Raw genomic sequence first — 26,441 nt, 5'->3', positions numbered from 1 at the left:
ACTACAGGTTCAACTAACTTTTTTAACTCACTAACAATTATATTCATCTCATTGTCCGCACTATTTTTATGTTCTTTAGAACCCGTGACATTTTCAAACAATTTTTGTTCGCTTTGCAAAATTGTATCCGGTGTACCTTCGTTTAGAACACTTTCGTTTAACGTATTATCATTTTCATCTATATTGTTCCCTTGATTGTCAAGTTGTGAATTGATTTCTTGAAACCAATCAATTTCAGGTTCATCATCACCTTCAAAAAGAACTCTTTGAGGAAGGCGTTTGGCAATATAAAGTGGAGACCTCAATGATGGCTGCAGTGGTGAAAGTTTACGTTTCGTTCTATATGAATTTGGTGTTGGCTTTGGCGTGAGTTTTCGTCCGAGGCGTTTACTTTTATATAAAGGTGAACGGTATGTTTGTGCGAACGGTGATTTTCTTGGTGAAAATTTACGCTTTTTCAGTGATGATGGCTTGGGGGAAAAATCTTCGCCGGTGTGAAAATGTCCAACTTGGTAAGAATTATGTTTGCGTTTTGGGCGATGCAACGCAAGTTTTGACATCCTCTTCGCCATCTGAAATAAGAAACAAATTAAATTTAATTAAGCAAACACAATATAGTCCAGCGTCCAAAAAGACATCAACGGGCGCTTGCATATATTTCAAATGACCAACCGACGTTTGCATATTTCTCATGATCAAACGACGTTTGCAAAATCGACACTAAGTGGAAAAACATGTGTTTATATCGAATATAACCTTGCCAATGGAATTATTAATAAGTTAGGGACGAGAATTGCTTGTAAAAAGATATATCTTCTATTATTTTACCTCTACATGGGTTTTCAGTGAACAAAAAAGATTAGAAAAGATAAAAGCTATCGGCGTTTGCTTTGCAAAAAGAAAATTTGTGTCGAAGTGTTCTAAAAAACTATTAAAGTCTAGTAATGACTACTCACATAAAATTAAAGCTTAATTTACGCCGGGTCCTACGGTCTATGTCTTATTTTTGTGCTCGCAGTGGAATAAAAGATATTTGCAAATGATTACCTGAAATCGGGTCCGTGTGTGCCAAAATCACAAATCGGCGTTTGCATTTGTGGTCACGTGACAAAACTTGTTCATCCAGGGTGCGTATTTTGACTTCCATACAAAAAATTAATCTCTATAACTGATCAATAGATTGTTTCGGTAAACGGCCAATTAGTAACTATTGGGATAATATGACAGGTAACAAACCGAGGTTAGCAAATATAAAAAAATGTTTTGAGAAATAAAAACAAAAGGCACTTCTGGGTCATAATGGGCCTTTAAAGAGATTAAACATATAAAGCAAGGGTTTAACACATAGCAAACTATGTATTTAGAAGTTTCTCATTATTGTGTGTATGATAAATGATCTATATATCGTGATAATGTATACACCTAAATTACACTTAAAAATAGAAACTACTAGCGTAAAATGGGGGTATTTACAACTTTTTTCTATTCAATGTGGAGTCACCCATGAAGACTTTGTCACGAAACTTTACCTTTAACATACGAGTACTTAAATATTTTCGAATTAAGTTTTTAATGAATCATCGAATAGTTTTAAACTAACATTCTTTAGTACATACACGGATAATATACAGTGTTTTAGGATAATGGCTTCAATCTGTGTAACTTGGTGTACAGTAATATTTTTTCTTTCAGGTACGTTACAACAATTACGATAATATGTTTTTTTTTAAATTACACCTGTAAAAACACTTTTTCTTTCTTAAAAGAAAGTTGTGTTATGTATGTAATGTACGTGAGTCTGCTTAGAATATGAACAATTGTTAAATAAATTTTTAGATGACAGTTTCAGATTAAAATATTGATGCTTAAATATTGAGTTCGTTATGTGTAAGAGTGTTATACAGCAAAAACATCAGTTATACAGTTTTTGTACTATTTAGTTTGAAAAGTCAATGTCCCTGTGGCGCCGCTTTATTTGTTAAAATGAAAATGTTCAGGTAGAGTTAGGAACGGTTTGGGTATTTCTAACTAAATGTCAGCTTATAGACCGTTATACTGTCTATATTCTCAGTTAATATGTTGATTCAGGACGTAAATAGTAGTAGTCACATTAGAATAGATATGACTGTCGGTGAAAAAATAATACATGTAACTTACGTGGTATCTGAATGATATATTTGAACGTCCTATCCTTATTTTTCAGTTTTGATTCTAAACAAATAATCTGCAAAAAAAACTGTTATATTTTTAGGTTTCATTTTTAAATCAGAAGAAAAAGAAGAAAAAGAAATAACAATATGTTTCAAGGGCAGTCCACAATGTGTGAAACCTGCATATACACTTAGTTGCAATGATGAATTAATTCAGCGAATCAAAAACGAGACACGCCAGTGTTATCATTATAGGTCATCTTGTGATGTTGACTTGATTGAGGAATGTGACTATGAAAAGACATGCCAGTTTTCAAACTCCAAGGTAGTTTATCATATGTTGAAAGTTAAGAAAAGTTTAACTTAAACTTAATTTTTAAAGCAGGATTTAATTGGTAAAAGAGTGACAGGCTAACACATTTGATTACATGCTTTTCCGTGGTTTATAGAAATATATCATGGGGCGGCCGTGGTCAAATAAGTTTTCTTTCTTCTTAAAAGAAGTATGACTAACAAACTCAAATTATATCCCCCTGAATAAAACACAATTATTTTCCTCCCGTGAAATACACATCTTTTGAAAATGGCGGGCGCTTACATTTCATAGAACCATGTCTAATATAAATTCGCCGTAAGTAACAGAAATAAGGATGGATGGTTTGACTTTTTCTGCAACTAGAATTGCTTGTTTTTATAATTAAAACAAGCGATCATTCATATTATTTAAATAAAATCAATAATATCATCGCCATTTAACGTTGATTGTCGAACTTATTTTTTAGCCCAAAACTTCATGTATTTTATGAGAAATTCGACTAAATTAGGCCTCCAGTGGGGAAAACAGATTTTAATATTAAAGTTTATATTAAGGAAATTTAATTGAAACTTGTTTTAAGCATAAAAAGAAAAGAAAATTGGTTTGTTTGTTGTGTAAGATGTAATTTTATTTCATCTTACACACTTTATTTCATCTTACACTCAAACAAACAAATATCCTCATTATCAGTGAAATATAAAACTGTTTGAAACAGTGAAATTATCAGTTTGATTTTTTTCACTGTTTTGAATTTAAGCCCGTCACGTTGTTTTAGTAAACTACTAGCGTGCATAGTGACGGAAACAAACTTGTGGGGAAAACCGTTTCCGATCTATAACTAAAGAACGCTTAGGCTTAGGAACTTCAAACATGGTATGATGATTGTTAATGACCAGCAGATGGACCCTAATGACTTTTGGGTCAGGGGTCAAAGGTTATGGTCACATTGACCTTGGAGGTAAAGACGGTTTCCGATAAATAACTAAAGCACCCTTAGACCATGGAACTTTAAACTTGGTATGATGATTGTTCATGACCAGTAAATGACCCCTAATGATTTTGAGGCCAAGGGGTCAAAGGTCAAGGTCACTCCTTGTAGTGGAAAAAACTGTTTCCGATCAAAAACTTAAGCCTGCTCAGGCATAGGAACTTCAAACTCGGTATGCTGATTGTTCATGACCAGTAGATGGCCCCTAATGACTTTTGGGTCAGGGGTCAAAGGTTATGGTCACATTGACCTTGGAGGTAAAGACGGTTTCCGATAAATAACTAAAGCACCCTTAGACCATGGAACTTTAAACTTGGTATGATGATTGTTCATGACCAGTAGATGACCCCTATTGATTTTGAGGTCAAGGGGTCAAAGGTCAAGGTCACTCCTTGTAGTGGAAAAAACTGTTTCCGATCAATAACTTAAGCCTGCTCAGGCATAGGAACTTCAAACTTGGTATGATGATTGTTCATGACCGGTTGATGACCCCTAATGATTTTGAGGTCAAGGGGTCAAAGAAATATGCTCTATATATTTCAGTAATATACTTCAACAATATTATGTCATTATCTCATCAGGCAACAGAAGTAGTAAAAGAAATTGGTGGGTTACAGAGCTCGAGATCTGTGAATATATATGTACGGGTGTCTTACAACTGTTCAGGAGGTAAATCAGGAGGTTTTTATCTAAATTATATTCTCTATTATTGACTTATTGTCAATATACGCAGCATTTACCTTTCACATGCTGAATTTGTGTAATAGATTAACTTGATTAGCCAAACTTTGAAATTAGAACGCTTCATCCGAAGTTTGAATTAACAGAAACCCGGTCAGACTGCACGGAAGAGCAGAAAGCTTGCTTCTATACTGGTGACAAAGGTTAGTCCAGCAGGTTAAGGGTTAAATCTCCAAAATATATGTGCTTAAAACAGGGAACAACATGTTTGAATGAAATGTATTAGTCACGAATAAGTCATGATAAAAGATATAACACGTATTGAAATTATACCCCCTGTCATGCAGTTTTGTGTGACATTGGGGATGAAGGATTTGATAACATTAATGATTATTTATAATTCATATGCGACTTAACATATATTGTGCCTACTTAAAAGAAAATGCATGACATAAAATTGAATCAATTAAACTGACATTTGAAACCTGGAGAAAATTGGAGATGCAATGCAAAGCATAAATGCCAAATTCGATTTTCATTGTTTCGTCATATACATGTAGAAAATATATCGTATTATATTCATGTACATATTTCATAGCATGGTAATAGACATCACAAGAAATTTGTTTTCCTTTTTATAAATTAATAATTTACAGGAGATTCGAAAGGAGCATTACCTGTTTCCAGTAATCCTGATAATGCCGGAAGCGGAGGAGTGTCACCCGCGGTTGTTGTACCTATCATAGTCGTTCTGGCAATATTGATTATAGTTTCTGCTGTATTTGGAATTGTACTTTATAGGAGGTGAGCTAATTAAAACAAGGAACACTAGGTATCTCCTTAACGTGATTGTTATTCTATACTTACCACAAATGTAATCAAAATGTCGTTATTTGATATTTTAAGTGGCGGTTTGGAGCACAATCCATATTTAAGCAGGAAAAAAAAGTTGACCATTTTTCCATCTTTATAAGCAAACAAGTCTTTAAATAAGAAGGAAAAGTTTTTAGACAATTTTAACGGCGAAATATCTTAATATTTTTTTCGAAACATCAATATTGTCAGAACAATTGATATGCATGCTGACAAAGAATCGTTCTTTATCACGTGAATATATTTCTTTTTGCAGACAAAGTCAAAGAAAAAGAAGTCAAGATAGTAAATGTAACGAGCAGCCAAATAAGAACCGAGATGAAGACAATCCTGGTTTTGATGGCGAGTATAATACAATACCAGCCGATTATGGAGTTGCAGAGCATCATACATATAACACACTCGAACATAATAACGCCGACAACTTGAATGCTACAGAAATAAGACGTGGAGACAGTGTAAACTATAGCACAATTTTTCTAAATGAGGAGTCTAAAAACGAAAGTTCTGCCTATGGTTACGATACAGCTAACCACAAGACGAAATATGAACCTGGCAAAGTGATGGACCTCGAAGGTTTACACAGTTATGGTCATTTTAGCGAACAGTCGGGGGATTATAACAGAATGAACCCAAACACACATCAAAATCCGGACAAAGATTATTCTCATTTTGATTCAGGAGAATCATTTGATTACTCACATTTAAACGAAAAACAAAAACAAGTGGATTCCAATTTAGAAAATGATTACAATCACATTCAAACACTATCTAAACCAACTAGGCGAGTCGATAGTTATGAACAACCGATACTGAAAGAGTTATCGCAAGCAAAAGCTGATGATGTGGAAACTAAATTAGATACCAGCAATAACAGTAGCCAGTATGAAACTGCGGTAATTGATGATGCAACACCAAAGTTAAATGTTACAGGTGTAGATATAACAAATAACAGTCGTATGAAGAGAAAGGACAGCTATGAGGATCCTGTGAAAATAAATGCTGATACACATCATGCTGTAAATGATCAGCCAAACGAAAATCTAAAGCCAAGAGACGACTATGAAGCACCAATTACGATTCAAACTGAATCGTTGGATACACTCAAAGAACCATCAAGCAAACGAATGCAACGAAGAGATAGTTACGAGCAGCCGGTACTAATAGGATCATCTGATCATATCACATGATCATAGTCACGTGCATAACCGCAGTGAAAAATCATCCGATTATGAGACTCCATTGAATAATTTTAGCTAATAAAATGTATTGATTCAAAACTAACATACTTAACAAACATAGGGCCTAATGTATAGATTCATTAAATATACTAAAAAAATTAAAGTTGCAATCTTGCAATCTTAATGCAAGTCTGGTATGATTTAAATGCAATAAAATCGAACTTCTAAGAACTTTCTAAGAACAACCACTTATATTGTTGATTTAATAGAGACTTCAATGAGAATTCATCGGCTGTAATATCAGCATGTCGATAACACTGGGAACAAAATTAATTATGAACAGGTGTTTAATTATCACTTTCATTATATCCTTAAATGATTAGTTCACAGTTATATCAATAAAACACATTCCAGCAGCAACGTATGGTAAATACGTATCATGTTCAGTTAATGAGTGTACTCATATGTGATAATAATGTTAATTCCTTTAGTCCGTAAATGAAAGAATGTGATAAAAATATAACTTACAATAGTACACCTGATCTTTCATTTTCATCTTTTTCCTGTTTTGATGCTGACTAATGTAGAGTTTGATAATGCCGAAGCTCAGCAAATGTCAAGTAGATGTTGTACTTTAATCATATTTTATTGTGAACATGCATGTCAAAAAATGTCACAATAATACACAATTATACATAAATACATTAATGTAAATATACGAATGGATTTATCCAAAAGTTATAGAACAGAACAGAACATACCTTTATTAACTCAAAATACATAAGAAACACATGAAAATACATAAAAACAGTGGTGAATTATTGACATTGTTTTATTTAGTATTTATCTAAATACAGGTCATTATTATTTTGAAAAAAAATCATTAGAAATGAAAAAAAAAACTACAAAAAAGAAATAACAAAACAAAAAACTACTGGCTAAAAAATAAGTAAATTAATAATACATTTTCTGATATTTTGAAAACCTACCGCCTTCTCCCAACGTTCATCGTTTATACAACGGGATATATTTCTTTCAGTTTTCTTATATAGTTTGCTAGAGTCTGAGTTTCTAATATCTGTTGATAATGCATTCCAAAGCTGTATTGATGATAGGATAACTGATTTTGAAAATATTTCGGTTCTTCTTGCCATAGTAACATTATCAAGTATAGTTTCTTAAGCTATAATGATTTTCAATTGGGTTTTCTACCTAAAGGGGAAATAACTGTGATAAATATAATGGCAATAAATTATGTTTCTCTTTGTATACTTAAACTAGTGTGTTTTATTTTTCTGTCTGCCAAAGATATCCACCCTATTTCTTTTAAACATTTTTAAATGGACACTGATCTGGCAATTCTAGCGGCTTCATATTATAATAGATTTTTTTCTCTAGAATTTCTGACTCATACAGGGTACACGTAAAAGTAAAGCGTATTCTGGACGAGAAAGTAAATATGAAATATACATATCATTGAGCGTACTCCTTTGGACTTGAATTTCTTTTTTCATTTTCATGAAAACTAAAATTTTAGATCCGAAGAAACTGTAGTAGAAATATGTTTGTTCAATGACCTATCCTGACTCAATATTACGCTAGGTGCTTATGGTGTTCTACACAATTTATATGAACATTATCAAAATATAATTGTGGACGGTCTCTTTTACAAATCGATTTAAGAAGGATTAAAATTAAATAGCCATTGTTTAGATCATTAATTGGTCATGTGATCGTGATAGAGATTATCTTCCTTGGCATTGGTATTGTTTGTAGATACAACTAAAGAACTATCATCTGTAAATGTCGTATTATACTTTAAAGCGAATCAGCAATATCATTCACGTAAATTAAAAAATAAAAAGGCACAAGGACCGAGCCTTTAGGGACACCGTCATGAAGTAACGTGAATTTGAAAATAAAGTGCCAACAAAAACTCCGGTCTGTATTAATTTGAAAATTGAACCCTTATGCCAAACTCTATCGAACGCTTTAGATGTATCACAGAAAACAACATATGTGGATTCTTTCTTGTCTAAAACTTCACAAATTTGATAATATAGTATTCCAACAAGTTGAAAAACAATTGAATAATCTTGTAAGAAACCTGACTGATTTGAAATATTAAAACATTTATATGTAGATCGTTAAAATGTGTTAATAAAAGATACATTCCATTACTTTGCCAGTACAACTAATAAGAGAAATAGGCCTGTAATTTGACGGTTTATTTTGTCACCTTTTTTATAAAGAGGCATTAAATGTGCTAATTTCCAACTCGACAGGTATATTATCCTTGACAAAGAACGGTTATAAAGAAGGGAAAATGGTTTATAGTGTTTTATAAGTTTCTTTAAACGTTTTATGACTAATTTTGTCATACCTGGATGTTTTGTTTACAAATAAATTTTCCAAAATATCTGTAATTTCATGTTCACATAAAGTAAAATTGCCAAGATTTGCTTGTGTTCTAAATGAAAAATTCTGGAAGTTCAGTATTAGATTCGTCAAGGTCTGAAATGGAAACAAAAAATCATTAAGCGTATTTGCTTTTCCAAATCTGTCATTGAATAGATTTTGTTATTACATTTCAAAAGTAGTATTCTTCCATAATTCGACGAGTTCTCCTTAACAAGCATTTTAATTGTATGCCAATATCTAAGCAGATTTAAAGAATTTAAGTCATTAAGGGAAAATTCAAGGTTATTATCAAATGCTTCTTTTGCATGTCTTTTTCATTTTATTTACTGTATTTCTTAATTGTTTATACCTAAATGTGTAACACCCATTCTGATGATTTATTAGAATTCAATGCTTTATGTAACTGGTTGTCTCTTTGGCGTGATTTTCTACAAATTTCTGAATTGAACCTCAGGCTCTATCAACTTCATTTGTTTAGGAATACTCTGTTGCCCTTTTAGAAGGCACCCATTGATATGATATACTATCCGTACTCTCTTCTTTAAACGCAAAGGAAAGTTATATATTTTTTCTTATATTGCTAATGAACCCCATTTAAGTAATTGTTCTACAGTATCAAGGATTAACATGTATTAAGATTTACACTAAAACCTGATAGAGTTGCAATATGAGAAAAAATCGACAAGGCAGATCAACGTTCACAGAACGCAAACCCACACTAAATCCAATCAGACAGGACCACCTAACATGAACTTAGTAGGGTACCGACCAAACTGCAGGAAGAGGTGCATATGGCGGGACATTATTTGTAAATATTATAATTTTTCTACTGCTACAAATAACTTGTCAAAACATTCATGTCATGTGCTTATTTAAAATCTCTTTCCATATTAATGAGTTTTTTCATTAATAAATTTGCTATGTTTAATATATTTTGGAATAAATACAGTTTTATTGCTGGAAAAACTCAAACAAATGAAATCTCCAAGGCATTTTGAGATGTTTATTGGTCGCTTATTGTTATAATCTAGAGAGCTATCTCAAAAAAGAATTCAAGATATAATAAGTGCCTCATGTTACAACCATCTGAGTCCATAGACTAATTATATAAAATACCATATATGAAATGAAATATCTAGAAATAGGTATCTTAGAATAGATGCCAAATCTGATATTTCAGATAATATGAAGCAATAATTTCGTACTGATATAGTAACAATTTTGAATAACGAGGTTCTTAAAATAAAATATTGTTAGTGTATCGTATTGCACTTAGTTTAAAATGAACTTAGAACAAATATGTGTATATGTTTTTAAATATAGTATCAGTTATTTTTAAATCTTGCAAAATCATAATTATTAATATGAAAACGCCTGCAAAAGACTATTACAACTCCAAGACTCAGTAACAGTAGCATATTTAAAATGCATTTGCCAGACATATTAACTACCTGTAATAATGTATAAATACACAATGTTTAACAGTATGAAACTGTTCTTAGTTTAGAATCAATGATGATATAAGTCCTTGTATTAAAGGGACTCCACTGAGGTTTTGTGACATGACGGTTCTGAAAATAATTTTTTGCGATTAATACTTCATTTGATGTAGATCTATACTAATAACTTATGTGCAAAATACCAGATCATTCGCTCGCTCCGTTTTTCCAGAATAATTGTTAAAATAGTGAAAAATAACCAAAAAATTGAAAAGCGTTTAAACGCTTTTCACTCAAATCGGACTGAGCATAGCACAAACATATGATTTTTAATGTATGTCTTGTATATTTCTTGGTTATATTTTATTTGTAATTCTGTTTTAAGTGCTAATGTTGATCTATGTGAGAAATTAAAATTTTATGTTTTTACTCTTATAAACCTCAGTGGAGTTCCTTTAAAAGTATTTTTAAAGTTAAGATGCTTACCTTATTTGACAACAAAAATGGTATGAAAATGTTGTTTAACAACTTTTTTTATACAAGATTGAAGATAGTCTTAAACTCAAGTAAATTTAGCCCTCATCGCTGTATCGTAATATGTTGTAAAGGACGATTCAAGTAGACTGTTTTCTTAGTAGCTTTTTCACAAGATTCATTTTTTTATTTCAATTTTTTGTTACTCACGTACAATGTTGACTGTGTTAATGACGTGTATAGTCATGAAATCTGAAAATGAGCATACGTTTATTTGCTTTTTTTAAAGATTAAAATAACAAGATTAAAGGAACTTATCATGAAGAAAATATCGAGGTCTTAATGAATTTATACAAAGACAAAAAATAGGAGTAAGAATGTTGTTTGCTAAAAGATTGACCAAAAGAAGTCACAATTTTTATCTAAAATTCCTTGGTCTATTTCTTATGAATTATATTATTGTTATGCTTGCTGTCGTTTAGTATTTTTATACATTGATGGGAATAGCTTTCGACTGATTTAATCTTCCCATGTTCGATAATTTTGCTTTTGATATGTAAAAATTGCATATGTGAAAAGGCAGTTGATGATGTAACATACACTTACAAACGCTAATATCATATAGTTGTTTGTGAGCGCAACAGTTTCAAATTTAACTTGAACTTTCACCGCTGTTATTTCTCCATTTCTCTCATTTCCACCTCCAAACCATTTTGTTGTAGTTCTTATACAACAATCTGCTATACTGGTCAATACTAGCAATTATAAAAATTACCATATTCCAGTAAATTTCAAAATATGGCCTGTATTTTTACGTATTGTTTGAAATTATGTTTTAATAAAGATATGATGTTGTGTCTTTTTGATCAAGTGTAAAAAAACTAAACATGCTTTATTTTTACATCCACGTATTGTTATTGCAATGATAACACAAACGACTAGAAAAGGATAATTAGATTTGATTAGATTTATTAGACTCAACTGTCATTATATTCAAATGAATATTGTTTTATTATATTCGTAATCTTTTATTGTGAAATATTTGAATTTGTTAAGTTAACGTTATTACGCTTTCAGATTGGCGTGTTTTATTATGCTTTTAATACATAAGCTTTATTCAATAAAACAGCCACATAAACAATTAATGATATTTAAGAACATGGTGAAGTTCCTGGGAACTGAATTGATGAATTGATTTGAAACAAGTGTTTTATATTAATGCCAATGATATGATTAGTTTACACTTTTACCAATGTCAACATAATTGTTTGAACAAAGACACGTGTTTAAATCTTCAACAGAACATAGCAAGCTCTCGGTAGTTAGTATTTAAATCTTCAACAGAACATAGCGAGCTCTCGGAAGTTATTGAGATTAAACTATTGTTCGATCAAGTCTTTTCAGATTGAATCCGCATTTTCTATTTGCACTATGTAATCATTATTTATTTCGTTTGTAAATGAAACTTGTGCCATTTTCAGCGACACAAATGATGATCATTTAAAAAGGACATTCCATTGTAATATTAAATGTACCTCATATCCTCATTTAACATTTATACTGTCTAAAATAATTTCAAATATATTAGAAATCTTAGAAAATAGATAAATACAGAATCCCTAAAGAAAGCCCAACACGGCAAAATTGAAAATGTTGCAGGCTCGGTTTGATTGAGCCTGTTCATGGACGGTACTGGAAAGTGCAAGTTAGAAGACTTATTGATACATGTGAAAAATATTTCGTTTGCTATAACTGTATAAATGTCGATATTAGGAAACTTTCTGACGAAGGGTACATGCCACAGACACATGGTAATTAACAATAAACTAATTCAACAATATATTGATTCGTAAGCAACGTCAACTGTTGTAAAATATTTGACCAATATCAAACCTAGAAATCACTTTCTTAATTGAACACCAATCTATGTAGTCAATTAATTTCAATAACAAGGTATTATAAAAAAGAAAAAAAAGAAAAGAAAAACGAAATCTCTTGAGAACGCAGAAGAACGACAAATTTGAAAATGTTGCATATTCGGTTTGACTGAGCCTGTTCATGGACAGTACTGGAAAGTTACCGTCCATGTCCCAATCACCGGCTTAAGCAGAATTCAAAATTTCAACTATAATATTTCAATAATAGTGAAATTTTGAATTTAGAAGCAACCGCTGACGTGTTCTTACAGTGGTCATCATTGAACCTCCAATATGACACGTTAGTGTCGTTCCATCCATGTTGTTACGAAAATTCCCCACTCCACTTTTACATAATGAAGACCTTTATGATTAAACTCACATCCAACATATATCTTTTACGCGAAGGGTGTTCTACCACTTAAATTATTATTGATTGAAATAACAAGCGCAACTCTAGAAAACATAACTTACTCATTCAATAATGACACATTTAATTGCACTATTTGAGTAACACGTTTCATAAACACTCCGTTATGTTAGTTCCTAGCCTACAACAAACATTTAAAATCATTGATATCTAACGTAAATATTTACAACAGAAATAATTATTTTCTATTCCATATGTTAACAGACACTCAGTGTCATTGTGAGAAACAGATACTTTCTTTTTATATCAAAGTAGCACCCTCGCTTCATGGTATTTTTTACATATTGAATATTAATCATTTTGATAACAGAAAATAAAAAAAAATCAATTGTATATTTAATTAATTACAATACATGAAATCTATAGAAAATTCACGTTATCTCATGAATGCCTTCTCGTCACATACTTCTATACTCCCTCTATGGCTTTATTTTGGCATAAGCGTAAACAACAATAACAAACATATGACAATCCAATTTCAACCTACTTTATTTTTCATAGTTTTATTGTAAATCATCCTACACCGTAAACCCATTTGAATAGGAAACTGTTTATTACAAAATGATGTTTATAACTTTCAGTAAAACCAGATAAAGTCACATATTACCTGAAAACGCATATTATCATGCTTTAGACGCATTAACCGTATAGACAGACGTTAATGTGTTCAATCAACTTATAACACGAAGACTAAATGTAGTTTGCAGTTTGCAGTTTTTCTTGAATGGAGGTTCCTATGCTACATATGAGATATTTCATTTCCGTCCAATAACTTTTTAATTAAAATTGTGATCCCTATTTGCACTTGCTCTCCCTTGTTGATCTTTTAACGCCTAATTTATGACCTGAATGTTATTATTTGTTTCTTAATAATGAGCAATAGGAAAACATTTTTCATAATGATGATATTATAGAGATAATTCTGACAATTGCTGCACTGTTTTGATAAAGATAGTTATTTTAAAGCCTTGTTAAAGTAATAATGCAGACCTTAATGACCCAGAGAGATGATCCAGAAATATAGTTAAACAATCTGATTGACAAATATAATGAGTATGGTTTAAGTATCATGTACAAGTATAATAAGCTCTTGCTGTTACAGAATGTTTAGATCTACCAATAAACATTATCAAGACAAATTAACAATAGAGTACGTTATCCCAGGTAGTTTGGTGTCCTGCTGGGCTCCTTGCTGGTGGTCCTCTGTTACTTTGATAAATTCAAAAAAACATTAGATCAAGAGCTATCAATTGATTTTATCTTCTCTTTCCATATCCGTTCATCTAAACTTTTACTTGTAACAAGTGTGTGTGTAGATTGCATTGCCCTTCGGTCTTGGTAAATATCACATTGGCAAGGTTCATTGACTTGGATATTCACATAATCATCAGACAATAACTGTGTAGCATGACATATTTTCAAATTCTACATATCAAATTTTCAATATCGTTCCTGCCACTTTTCGTTTTTGTAACAAAAAAAGGTATATCGGTAAAACTTTCTGTCTTGCATTTAATGCTACGCCACTGACATAATAGTTTTGACTTATTACACACACAGCATTAAATAAAGCACATGGTAGCTGAATACCTTTCTCACAGGGAAGATTTCAAAGTCTTAAGTAGGGTTAGAAAGTGTGAGTGGCGAGTTATTAGATTTCAGCGACTATTTGTAAAACACAAATAATCAAATTATATTTTATATTCAATGTTTAAAGATGTGGTATTATTCTATCAAACAAAATTTTATAATGTCACAATATTAATAATCATATATTCTACTTTAAATTTATTTCTATTAAAGTCTTTAACTTTAATAATCAGGCGTAACTGAATATATAAAGTACCGTCTTGTTATTATCCCTTCTAAAATAAATCTAATGTTTGAAGTCATCAAATCATTTGGGAAAAACAATTTCATCTATATTATATATTTTTTTTATTTCAATAATACACCTGAATCATGTATCAGTATTACTAAATGACACGGTTTTCAAAAAAAAACGTTTCCATGTTATATAAATATTAAACAAGATTATACATCATGTTATCATATAAAATTAATATGTCTTAAAATAAATCATACATTTATTTTGAAATAAGTTGATACCTATTATTAGACTCTGTGTTCTCTCCACTTTATTCTAATAATAGCATAAATATTATACTATGACATGAACTATCTAATATAATTTCTTTTTAGAATAGATCAATAATACTGGTAGTTATGTGGTACTATAAATATTTACATCGTGAGTAATCATGAGATATGGTGTATATGTGCACCTTCACCATTATTTCATGCATCGCACTATTGGGAACCAAAGCAATTTGTTCTAACTTGATAAAGTTTATCTCTTTTATTATTTCATTATACATACAGTTTCACAACAGCAAATCGTTTTAACATTTTAATACAAAATAAATATGCATTACTTGAATAGTTTACTATAGATTACTTTAAATAATTATTATAATTTTTATTGAGTGTTTAAATATTCACATTGAATATTTCCCTTATTGTTGAACATTTTTAACATTTAATGGTTTCATAACAAATCCTGATTCTTTAACATTATTTTGATTAATATAATATCTCTATCTGTGAACTTGTTTTTGTATTTTAATCGAACAGAATAATGCGTTAGATTTAAATCAGTTTATGTACATTTGTGTGTAAAATTAAGAATATGTTTGAAAGTATCTTTAAAGATAAGTATTAACGAAATTATTGTCGTCTTTATTAAGAAAGCATCTAAGTCACAATGGCAATGCATTTGACAATATACTGCTGATTCATAAACAAACAACATCAAATGTTGCAATATCAAACACAGAAAATCACTTTCTAAATTCAAGAAATATCATAAATGGTATCGTTCAGTCAAAGAGTTTGATTGAAACAAAAACAAAGTAAATTATACCAAAATGATACATGTCGACCCAGTTTCAAGCAAAGAATAGTTTCGTTACAAAAAAAATACTTGTAAAGAGAGAATATAATATATATTAAAAGCATTGAACTTGTATATTCATAGGTAGTTTAACAAAAGTGTCATTGTGGTTGTAAAGCTCCCTGAATGTTCATGTTGCAGAAGACCCCTTATCCACTAATACTGCCAAATCAACTCGCCAACATCACCTATAAAGCAATTATGGGTAAAAAAAAAAACGAATTGCATCATTAAACCTAATCCTTTTATAAGATATGTTATACCGTAATATTTATACATGAGTGAAATCAATTTCCTTCTTCAGTCTTATTAGGTAAATGACGCTGAAAAAATCTGCTAGCTCACAGGTCTATAGTTTATGTCATTGGACGTTTGAACCTTTCGCCAATGTACTTAACATCATCGATTTACATATTATGTAACAAGCATTAAGATCCTTCTTTACTGTAGACAGTAATAGTTTATAGCGTGCTATCAGTACGATGCATTGTTTTTATATCTTTAAGACAGTTTTTTAAGAAAGAGTTTTTATATCTTTCAATCATACGAGTTTTAATACACTTTACATAATAATTTCGTTTTGTTTAGAAATAAAGGTTATCGACTGAATCAGTTGAAAAGGATAATAAAAAATAAGAAAGTGTTAATATGAAGGCCATAGCAACCAAGGAAGGTGTTTTCTGAGAAGAGGTTTATGCACTTAAATTTAAGTAAAAAGACGCTGATTGATCGTGTATTAAAATGGTATTCATATAATAAAATCTACCTGAATCAGAATATATTTTAAAATTTCCTGTAAAAATGTACATGAGTTCGATAACCTGGTTATATTCATGTATAAAACTTCTATCATATACATTTTGTATTCCGAGAGTAATTTCAAAAAGTGAAATGGCAATGGCTTACTGTAAAATGATTGAAAGACAGCGTGTGCAATCAACTAATTGAGACGAATATATCGATTTCAGTGTATTTGGAATCAGCCATTTATTTAATTATCATTTAATTTAGATTTGCCATACAATTCCAGAATGCATTAACTTGCAAATGATATTTCTCGCTGCCCCTATACATACGATTGTAATCATACACTTAATCAAAATCTAAAAACACTCTGTTCATTCTAAATAATTATTCTAAGAGGTGTTGTATCAAAGCGAGTTAAGTTAATGTGAAGGTGAATCTGATTTTGATACTAATTCGACATATGCTGAATCAGATGTTAAATTGAAATTCTTTATCAATCTAGCATATGTTGCAAAATGAATTAAAAACGCAACAAATAGTTCCTAATTAATCGTTTTTTTTCTATGCAGGAGGAAAATATCATTTAAAAGCAGAATGAAAATGAAGAAAATTTTATTTAACTTCAACATTATATGTATCTCGTATTTTATGAATTCTAGACGATTTCATTGTTGTCGAATAAAGTATAATAATTTTGCTTATAACTCCCGTACTGAACAATTTGGTTAATTCTGAACCTGTATTTTTTTTTCAAATATTTGTTTAAAATATATATTTACGATAAATTATGGTAAACAAGATCAACAAGAAAAGATCGCGTTTAATTACGCAAACCGCACACGAACTTTCATACAAAAGATAGAAATCTCAGTTATCATGAAAAGTTGTTTAATGATTAATTTAATTACGGAAGATAATGTTGGGCAAATGTTTTGTTTGTATCTCATTAAGGAAATTAAACTATAAGCAATGTGCAGTATTACTAGTATGTAAACGTGTATCATACGCACAAATGTTAAACTAAATTAAACAAAATACAGTACCTATAAAACAAAGTACAATATGTTTTTTTAAAAGAAAGCTTAAAGATATACTATGCTCATCTTTAAGTAAATTAATCTAATCGAAGAAATTAATTAAAACATATAAATTCTTACTGCATATGTCTTATTTGAATAAGAAATGAATAGAGTATGATTTGGAAGTCACGTTCTCTATTATAGGACAAATAAAGTTGGTCTTTTCTTATATTTACACAAGTTTATATTCAAATTGTGACGAACTATAGTGTGTACAGTTTTAAACATGACACATCAACTTTGTGTGAAGTCAAAACAGAATAAACGTTTCGTCTTCATCAAAACTGCGAAATGTTTCTGTTTGTTTTTCCAACAATTTCATTTTTTTCAATTAAATGATATCAAACCCGATCTTGTCTATTACGCAATTGTTGATTTACTCTTTATATCATTAATCCATTTATGGTCATTACTCAACATTCAATAACACATTGTTTATATCAAATAATTATTCCTATGGTAGTCTTTAATTTTACAATATTTAATGGTTAAAGCGAGCACAAATCTATAAAATAACAATAGATCAGTGAGTGATGACGCATTCAAATAAACGCAGTGAATGGCGCGTTAAAAAGGATTTTGTTATCTTTAATTTCCGGGCCATAAGTAAACAGTGCTACTCATAAATTGGTGTTATTGTCATCGGTTACCATTGAATAAGCGCTCTTATAGTCATAATTAAAGCACATTCCGGTTACATACATGTATATTTTGAGTCACAACTACAGCAGAAGAGAATGGTTGATATTGAAAAAGAAAGATCATCACTCTCATATTAGGATAAGATCATCTGTAAAACTTATATAAGAGTCAAGGACGGCGACACCGATTACGAGAGTGCGTTTAAAACAAATGTAATTAAGAAATGAAACTTAGAGGCCACACGATAAAAATGTTTCAAGATCCAGCAATACAAAATAAACTGTATTAGGAATAATTGCCACACGTCATTAGTTTAGGAAACGGTAGATGTTTGTCAATAGTAAGCCGTAATGCGATTTGTTAAAATATTAAAAAATGTTTTGATAAATAGTTTTATAATATTTGATTAATAAGTGTATCAATCTTATATTGTATATTTGTACATACGTTGATGATGTATACAAATCAACAACAGAGAAAATAACAGCAATTTTCAATTTATCGAATTGAAGTTACATCATTTTGAAAGATAAAACACGAAGGAAAGTTGATATTCACCGAAAGATGGATGAATTTGAAATGCGATATTCAAACATTTGCTCAAGTAAGATGAATAATGAAAAGCAAGTTAATCGCAACAAATAAACCAACAAATCTATCTCTTTTCATTGTTTCTAACGTATCTTTTACATTGTGTCATTACCATGAAAATAAACTATTGTTTAAAAATATTGAGTCTTGGGAAAAATCTTGCATGAAATATCTCGCTTAAACCAAATACAAAAATCTAACATATTTTTGAAAGAGAATTCAAATCAAAACAAAATGTTCATAGTTTTTTTTTTACTATGCAAGAGGAAAAAAATCAATTAATCTAAAAAAATTCTATAAATTATATTTGATTGGAGTGTGGTTAAAAGCAGAATATTATTCCAAATTCACATTTTTCTTCAACTTCCATTGAAGCATTATGCTTGGTTTAATATCAACATCAACATCAACTATTACAATAAATCTTTTATCGTTTAAGATTGATACCTTTTAAATATTATACAATGGTGCACCGAAATCGCACGAATAAAGTCGAACAGCATCTTTATCGAATATCACAGTAGTGTTGTGTCCCGAGGGTTCACACTTTTTCCAGATTTTTATACTTCACAACAGTGGCAGCTGTACAAAGTTGTACAAAGCCGGTACTAGGGGTGCTAGGGGTGTGAAAAATGTTACACTTTATCATTATCCCTCTTATACAGACTCTATCCAAAACGAATCTGCAATTTTCAAGTAATTTTGTTGTTATTAATGCTTGTGAGGGATCACCTTTTATCCAGATTTTTATACTTTCATGCTGTGGCAGCTGTTCAAAGTTACCCCGTAATTCACTTCAGTGTTGTAATATTTTTCTGGTCCTTCGGGGTCATTGGTAACAGCACATTTAAGTGTTGATGATGGAGTGCCGCTAAAGCTGGTGCTATGGGGAGTGAGGGGTGTCGCACTTTATGAATATCACTCATGCACAGACTCTTTCAAATCGAGCCTGCAATTTAAATATAATTTTGTTGTGATTAATACTTCCAAGGGATCACTCTTTATCCAGATTCTATCTCGTAATGGGGATCTTTTAATCTTATGAAAATGTTAAGATGAAAATTCAACCATGATTTGTATGTCAGGAATTGTGCTCAGTAGTTTAATTCTTAAATAAAATAATCGTGATTGCATCAGAAAAGTATGGTGGCATATTTCTGCCACCAGATAACCTGATAACTAACTAGTTAATTAAGAGGTTAACTAGTTACGTAACTAGTTAACCTGATAACTTACTAGTTAATTAAGAGGTTAACTAGTTACGTAACTAGTTAACCTGATAACTTACTAGTTAATTAAGAGGTTAACTAGTTACGTAACTAGTTAACCTGATACCTAACTAGTTAATTAAGAGGTTAACTAGTTACGTAACTAGTTAACCTGATAACTAACTAGTTAATTAAGAGATTAACTAGTTACGTAACTAGTTAACCTGATAACAAATTAGTTAATTAAGAGGTTAACTAGTTACGTAACTAGTTAACCTCTTAATTAACTAGTTAGTTATATGGTTATCTGGTGGCAGAAATATGCCACCATAGAAAAGATAATATAGCAACCTCATTTTTTGTGAGGCATTTATTAAGTTCATCTATTCAAAAATAATACAGCCCATAAAATAATCTACACTTTTATCAATATGTATACTTTTGTCTATGTTAAACAGTTAAATTACGCTTATATAGGTCTTTTCTGTTTTTATATGGAAGTTTCTTTCGATTAAAAATGACCACAGGAAAGAATTGAATAAACATTCATTCTTTAAGGAAAAATGTGGACAGATGACGGACGACGGACATTCAACGATTCTTAAAGCTCAACCTGATGAAGCTCAGATGAGCTAGAACGTAAGATAGTGAACCCATACTTATTTCATCTATTTGTTTTAATCATTGGTTTTATTAATCATGCGATGTGTAAGATAAGTCTTTGCTCTAGGTTAAATTTCCGAACTTTAACTTCATTAAAAAACCTCAAATTTCTCAATATAATTTATGCATTCATTTCATAAGACAATAAACTTATCAACTTATCATAGTAAGAATACCATTGAGGAAATTTTTTAAAAGATTACTCAAACTCTGCGGATTCTATATTCACGAAATGTGTCAAACCCTTTATTGGTCAGTCGTGATTCATTAAAAGCTGAGGCCCGGAAAATAAATATTTCCTGTTTTAATCATTTTTCTAAAGTCAATGCAAAATAGAAAAATTCATAGCAAAAGTGTTATAGACATGGATAGAATTAAATTTTGAATGGTATGTAATTTTATAATAGCAATTTTTATTTTAAGCTTATATGTGATATACTAGGTTTAATTTGTAAAATAAAATTCATATCTCTCAAAATGTGAAAGATTTATGATTTTTTCTGCTAGTGTGACTAGAAGCTTTAATATTTTGTAAATTCGAAATTTATTGTTCATGAAAATTAATTGTTGCATTTTGATTTTTGCATATTTTGCAAATCTAATTTTACTTCTTTAGTAAAATAAAGTGAAGTAAAACTGTGACCCCGCATTTTTGCTTTTTGCATATTTTGCAAATCTAATTTTACTACTTCAGTAAAATAAATTGAAGTAAAACTGTGGCCCTACATTGAGGACTATAAATTTGAAATACCATAGTTTATGAAGTGTTTGCATAGCCCTTGAATGTCTGATGTTCCATGTTTTTACATCGGTCCATTGAAAACGATAAAACAAATTTTCCTTTTCTTATGTATAAGGCATTCATGATTAAAAAGAAAATGTTTGTATTTCATGTAGAAGAGAATAAATATTGCATTTTTTGTACTTTCAGTCTAATAAATGAATTATAAAATAATTTCACAAAAAATTCTTCAGAAATCTTAAATTACTTTTGTTAAATCAACGTTCATGTAGCTAGCCGGCAAATCTTCATAAGTGCATCTTTTTCCCGCGATTTTATAAAAACAGTCTCTTTTCACTTCTTAATGTTCTATATTGCAAATTCGATCAAATTAATATCTTCTTTTATCTATCTCAGTTTAGAATGTTTCAAGCAATTTGCGGATACATACGTTTCAAACAAGAATTAATTGTCACATTCTAGGAAACCTATGAAAAGTTTGATTTGGCAACGTTTAATGAAATAATGATGTCAATCATTACCTGTTTACTATACTAAAGTAATAATGTATCTTGTTGCAGATATAGTTTTCCAAGAATCACTGAACATATGAAAGCAGACAGAATGAAAACGAAGATACTTGTTCTGTTCCTTCTGTTTTTACATTTACAGTTTCCTAAAGGTAAAACAAAGGTTACATCAATCTCTGATAGACAAATACTACCAAACACGTCTTGCAGGATACAACATTATCAGGGTTTAAAGCTCATGAACTGCAGTTATCTGAATTTGACATACATACCAAAGACAAAACCAGACATTGAAAGCTTGAATTTTAAATTCAATAAACTAACAAACGTTACTCAAAAGACTTTCTTGAATATTAGTAATCCATTTCGTTTGGTTTGGCTTAAAGTCGACAACAACAATATAAGAAATATATCAAAGGGGGCACTTGACATATTTCCAAATTTGAACTTTCTGAGTTTGTCACATAATCCAATTTACTTCGATAACCTAAAGAATCTTTTGGGCTCATTATCTAACTTAACAAAACTGTCTGATTTGTATATCAGCGGGATAAGCACTATAACATTAAATGCAGATCTGTTTTCTTTGCTGGAAGAAAATTGGATTAAAAACCTGGTAACTAAGAGTTACAACACAGAAACAATGGATATGAATATGTTTCAAAATTTTAATCAGCTGCGTACTCTCATAGTAACACACAATCATATTGAAACTATAGCAATGTCATCGCCTGGTAATAAATACATGCAATCGTTGTACATAGAACAAAATAACTTAAGGGCTTTACCAACATTTGCAATCAACGGAAGCGAGTCAAACTGCTTTTTTCCAAATCTACAACATTTATATGCCAAGATAAACAAAATTGAAAATGTGAGAATGGAAGATCTGAAGTGCTTATTGAGATTAAAAACCCTGGATTTGAGTAAAAATCTAATCACTGTATTACATGCTAACTTTTTATCAAAATTACCAAATATCGAGGTGTTACGGTTAAAGGATTTAACCACACAAAGCTTAATAGTGGAACCATTTGCTTTTAATTCAACATTATCAGTACTTCAGTTAGAAGTCAGCGGTTCAGCAAAATATGTTTTCCAGTCTTTGAATAATACATTCAAATCATTGCCAAATTTAAAGGAGCTCATATTAAGCGAAATATCAATGCTTCGTTTATCTGAACAAGAAATAATAAGTCTGTTTAAACCTATTAGTCATTTAGAATACTTACAGTTGTTTGGCTGTCAAATAGCATCGGATCCGAAATTTCTTTTGAATCACATGAAGCATTTATCACATATCAGTTTTCAGTCTAATTTGATAACTAGTATAAGTGACGAAACATTCAAAGAAAACAAGCATCTCCGTTATATAAGTTTACGATACAACCAACTGGGTCATATTTACGAGTCAGCCTTGCCAAAATCTTTACGTGATATGTTATACGAAATAGACATTAGTGAAAATCCTTTTGTTTGTGATTGTGACCTTGAATGGTTTATTAACTGGGCAAATCAGAGTTATAACAAAACGAAATTACAAAGATATCCTAACGAGTATACGTGTTCGGCTCCAACAGAAAGAGCAAAACAAGCATTGGCTGACATACAGTTTACTTACAGAGAATGTCATCCGTTGAGCAAGTGGATTTATTTCGGAATCATTGCTTCGTCTACTTTATTTGTTATTGGTGTTATCGCTCTAGTATTCTATAGAAACCGATGGAATATTAAACACTACATATACCTGATGCGAAGGAAACGACATTATGAGCTGATTGATGGAGATAACTTTGTTTATGACGCCTTTGTAGGTTACGAGTCGGAGGACTCGGCCTGGGTACACCATCAATTGTTGCCTGTCCTTGAGGACGAAGAAGGTTTGAAATTATGTATCCATGTAAGAGATTTTGTACCAGGAGTTTTCATAAATGATAATATTGTTACACATATGAACCAGAGTAAAAAAATGATTCTTGTCTTATCAAACGCATTTGCACAAAGCGGATGGTGTATGTTCGAGTTAAAAATTGCACATTCTAAACTGATTGAAGAGGAAACGGAACTAGTGGTCATATTGTTAGAGAAAATCGATGGAAGAAATATGAATCATTCTTTGAAATGTCTTTTCAATACCACAACGTACATTGAATGGACAGAGGATAGAGTTGGTCAAGAACTGTTTTGGACACAACTTAAAAACATTATGAACAAATAAATATTGGAACAAAATATCTGATAACCAATGAAAAGATAGATAAAATATGATATTATACTTGTTTCCGGAATATTAACATGTACTGAAGTCCAAAATACATTAATAATGGTGATAAAATATATTGTGAAAATATATAGAATCTTTATATGCCTAGATTGTAGTTGTGGCTTGTATTTTGTTCTTTTCAAATTAATTTGTAAAGAAAACAATTTACTACTCGTTAAATTCAATTATAGTAATAGAATTCCTGAAGAACGCTCAAAACGGCAGATTTATTGCAGGCTCAGTTTGATTAGGTATGTCCATTGCCGGCACTCGAAAGTACAAGCTACCGTTCAAGCCCCTAGCACAGGCCTAGCAGAAATCAACATTCAAAATATGAAAACGGTCATAATTTGAAACTGAAACATCAGCAGATGCGTTCATGAGCATGTATATTTATATTCAACGGAAAGCCTATTTCAACTGAAAACAATGTACTCTTCGTCATAAATTAATTCTGTTCTCTTTGTCAATCCGAAGCAATAAATGCAAATATAGATATATTTACGCTTATATTAAAGTCTGTATTAAATCATACACTTGTAGTTTGAAAATATAATCATAAACTGTTTAGGTAACGTATAATTAACACGGGCCTGGTGTCCGTCTTAACTGTGTTATCTATGTTTTTGTAAATACAGTCATGTCTTTTTGTAATAGAACATTAACTATCTGATTCATTGTTATTTCTGTCTATATGTTTGTAATCTTATGTCTCTTTAAAGGGATACACAGGCAAAATTTTCATTTTTTCGTTTTGAATATTTCATTCATTAATCTGTTAATGTCCTCAAAATGAATACACTAAGCAGTCACAGGAACAAATTTTTATCCTTATAAAGAATAAAATGGTGGTTTCCTATCCTGACCCACGTGGGTCAGGTTAGAGCGTTAAGATTTCACAATAGTTGTCACAGTGATATCTGGAAACGTTAAAGAACGTGTCAAATGAATGATTTAGGTTTGTTTCAATCATACACTATCCACAATATCTGATATGATAACTTCTAGGGTTTGTTCAAGCCACATTTCTAGTTTTAAAACTACTCGGTGATTCTGTCGGCGTCTAAATTTTGTTTAACATTTATTGATATATTTACGCTTCAAACCAAAAATATATAGATTTTTTTTACAGAAATTCATGCTGGGACTTTTACAAATGTCATTTTATCATGATTCGAGTACATAATATAATTTTGATATTTTTGTCATAAATTTGCCTGAATATCCCTTTAATAAAGAATATATTTACTGACTTTTGACTAATGTTTATGTGTATCTATATGATTTTTCACTCCTGTCAATATACCGTTATCGTCACTAATAGCAAACTCGGATACAACGTACACTTCTGTTATAAGAAACACTTCCGCTTGGTTCCAATTTTTCTTCTTCTTTATCTTATACACGGGGGAGAATCACGCCGTTCGTTACCCAAAGAAACAAGATGGCGGATGCAGCCGAAAAGTAAGTTTTTCATTTTCTTCTCTGAAATTCGTAATGTTCTTGTGTAAATGTAAATATAATAACCTACTCCACAATTTTTCGGGCACACATGATATTATTTCACCAGAATCAAAGCGAAAGAATTTTCCAACGGTTTGATCGTGGTAACGTACGGTTTCGTCTCTCAAATTCACTGTTTCTTTTACATATATGCATATTAACTGAAACCACTGACTTTTAAATGTTATAATATTTAGACTTAGAAATACATACAGAATGCTTTGCAAATCTCAACATTACTGACGGTATATCGGCGATGGAACAAGATACTTAATTCCCCCGCCGAAATTTTAAAAGGCTTTAAAGATTACATTTTCAATACGAACTAGTTAAATTAAACGAGCAATTTATCCAATTTCAGCCCTTTCGAATAATTTAATCCTTATAGGGCGGGGGTGAAGTGTCTTGTTCAAGCTCTGATTTGCGAAGCAATATGCATGCATAATCCTAAAAATGAATTATATCGTTGGTTCAAACCCCAGAATGATAAACTTTTTTCTTCCTTTTTTTCCTTTATACTTTATTTAGTTTCTCTCATATCCCTTTTGGGAAGAAAAAGTGTTTATTATAATAATTTAATTAGTATAGGTATTTACTGGTTGTAAAATGCTAAATCTAGTAACAAATATGGTACCCGATATTTACAAAGTGTAATAAAATCAAATAATAGAG

General features: G+C 30.7%; 2 protein-coding genes across 2 annotated transcripts; both read left to right on the top strand.

Annotated features, from left to right (window-relative positions):
- The first annotated feature begins 1,516 nt into the window (after positions 1-1,516).
- On the top strand, positions 1,517-7,879 carry LOC132740264 (uncharacterized). The gene is made up of 5 exons (XM_060728128.1): positions 1,517-1,692; positions 2,252-2,475; positions 4,036-4,123; positions 4,792-4,939; positions 5,265-7,879. The coding sequence occupies exons 1-5, from the start codon at positions 1,644-1,646 to the stop codon at positions 6,196-6,198; spliced, it is 1,443 nt and encodes a 480-aa protein (XP_060584111.1). The 5' UTR covers positions 1,517-1,643; the 3' UTR covers positions 6,199-7,879.
- Positions 7,880-22,059: 14,180 nt separating this feature from the next.
- LOC132740266 (toll-like receptor 13) lies at positions 22,060-24,980 on the top strand. Its single transcript, XM_060728130.1, has one exon. The coding sequence runs from the start codon at positions 22,083-22,085 to the stop codon at positions 24,219-24,221; it is 2,139 nt and encodes a 712-aa protein (XP_060584113.1). The 5' UTR covers positions 22,060-22,082; the 3' UTR covers positions 24,222-24,980.
- Positions 24,981-26,441: the final 1,461 nt, after the last annotated feature.

This window comes from Ruditapes philippinarum, unplaced genomic scaffold (assembly GCF_026571515.1).
Source record: "Ruditapes philippinarum isolate M1 unplaced genomic scaffold, ASM2657151v2 ctg2454_1_1_1_1, whole genome shotgun sequence".
Taxonomy (NCBI): Eukaryota; Metazoa; Mollusca; class Bivalvia; order Venerida; family Veneridae; genus Ruditapes; species Ruditapes philippinarum.
The sequence above is the reverse complement of the archived record's forward strand: the minus strand, read 5'-3'. Positions and strand labels throughout refer to the sequence as shown.

Bases quoted from the DNA above. Each gene is read 5' to 3' on its own strand.
- LOC132740264 (XM_060728128.1), top strand. From the start codon at position 1,644: ATGGCTTCAATCTGTGTAACTTGGTGTACAGTAATATTTTTTCTTTCA. The intron at 2,476-4,035 runs GTAGTTTATCAT...TTATCTCATCAG, and splicing joins GCCAGTTTTCAAACTCCAAG to GCAACAGAAGTAGTAAAAGA. The intron at 4,124-4,791 runs GTAAATCAGGAG...AATAATTTACAG, and splicing joins GTCTTACAACTGTTCAGGAG to GAGATTCGAAAGGAGCATTA.
- LOC132740266 (XM_060728130.1), top strand. From the start codon at position 22,083: ATGAAAGCAGACAGAATGAAAACGAAGATACTTGTTCTGTTCCTTCTG.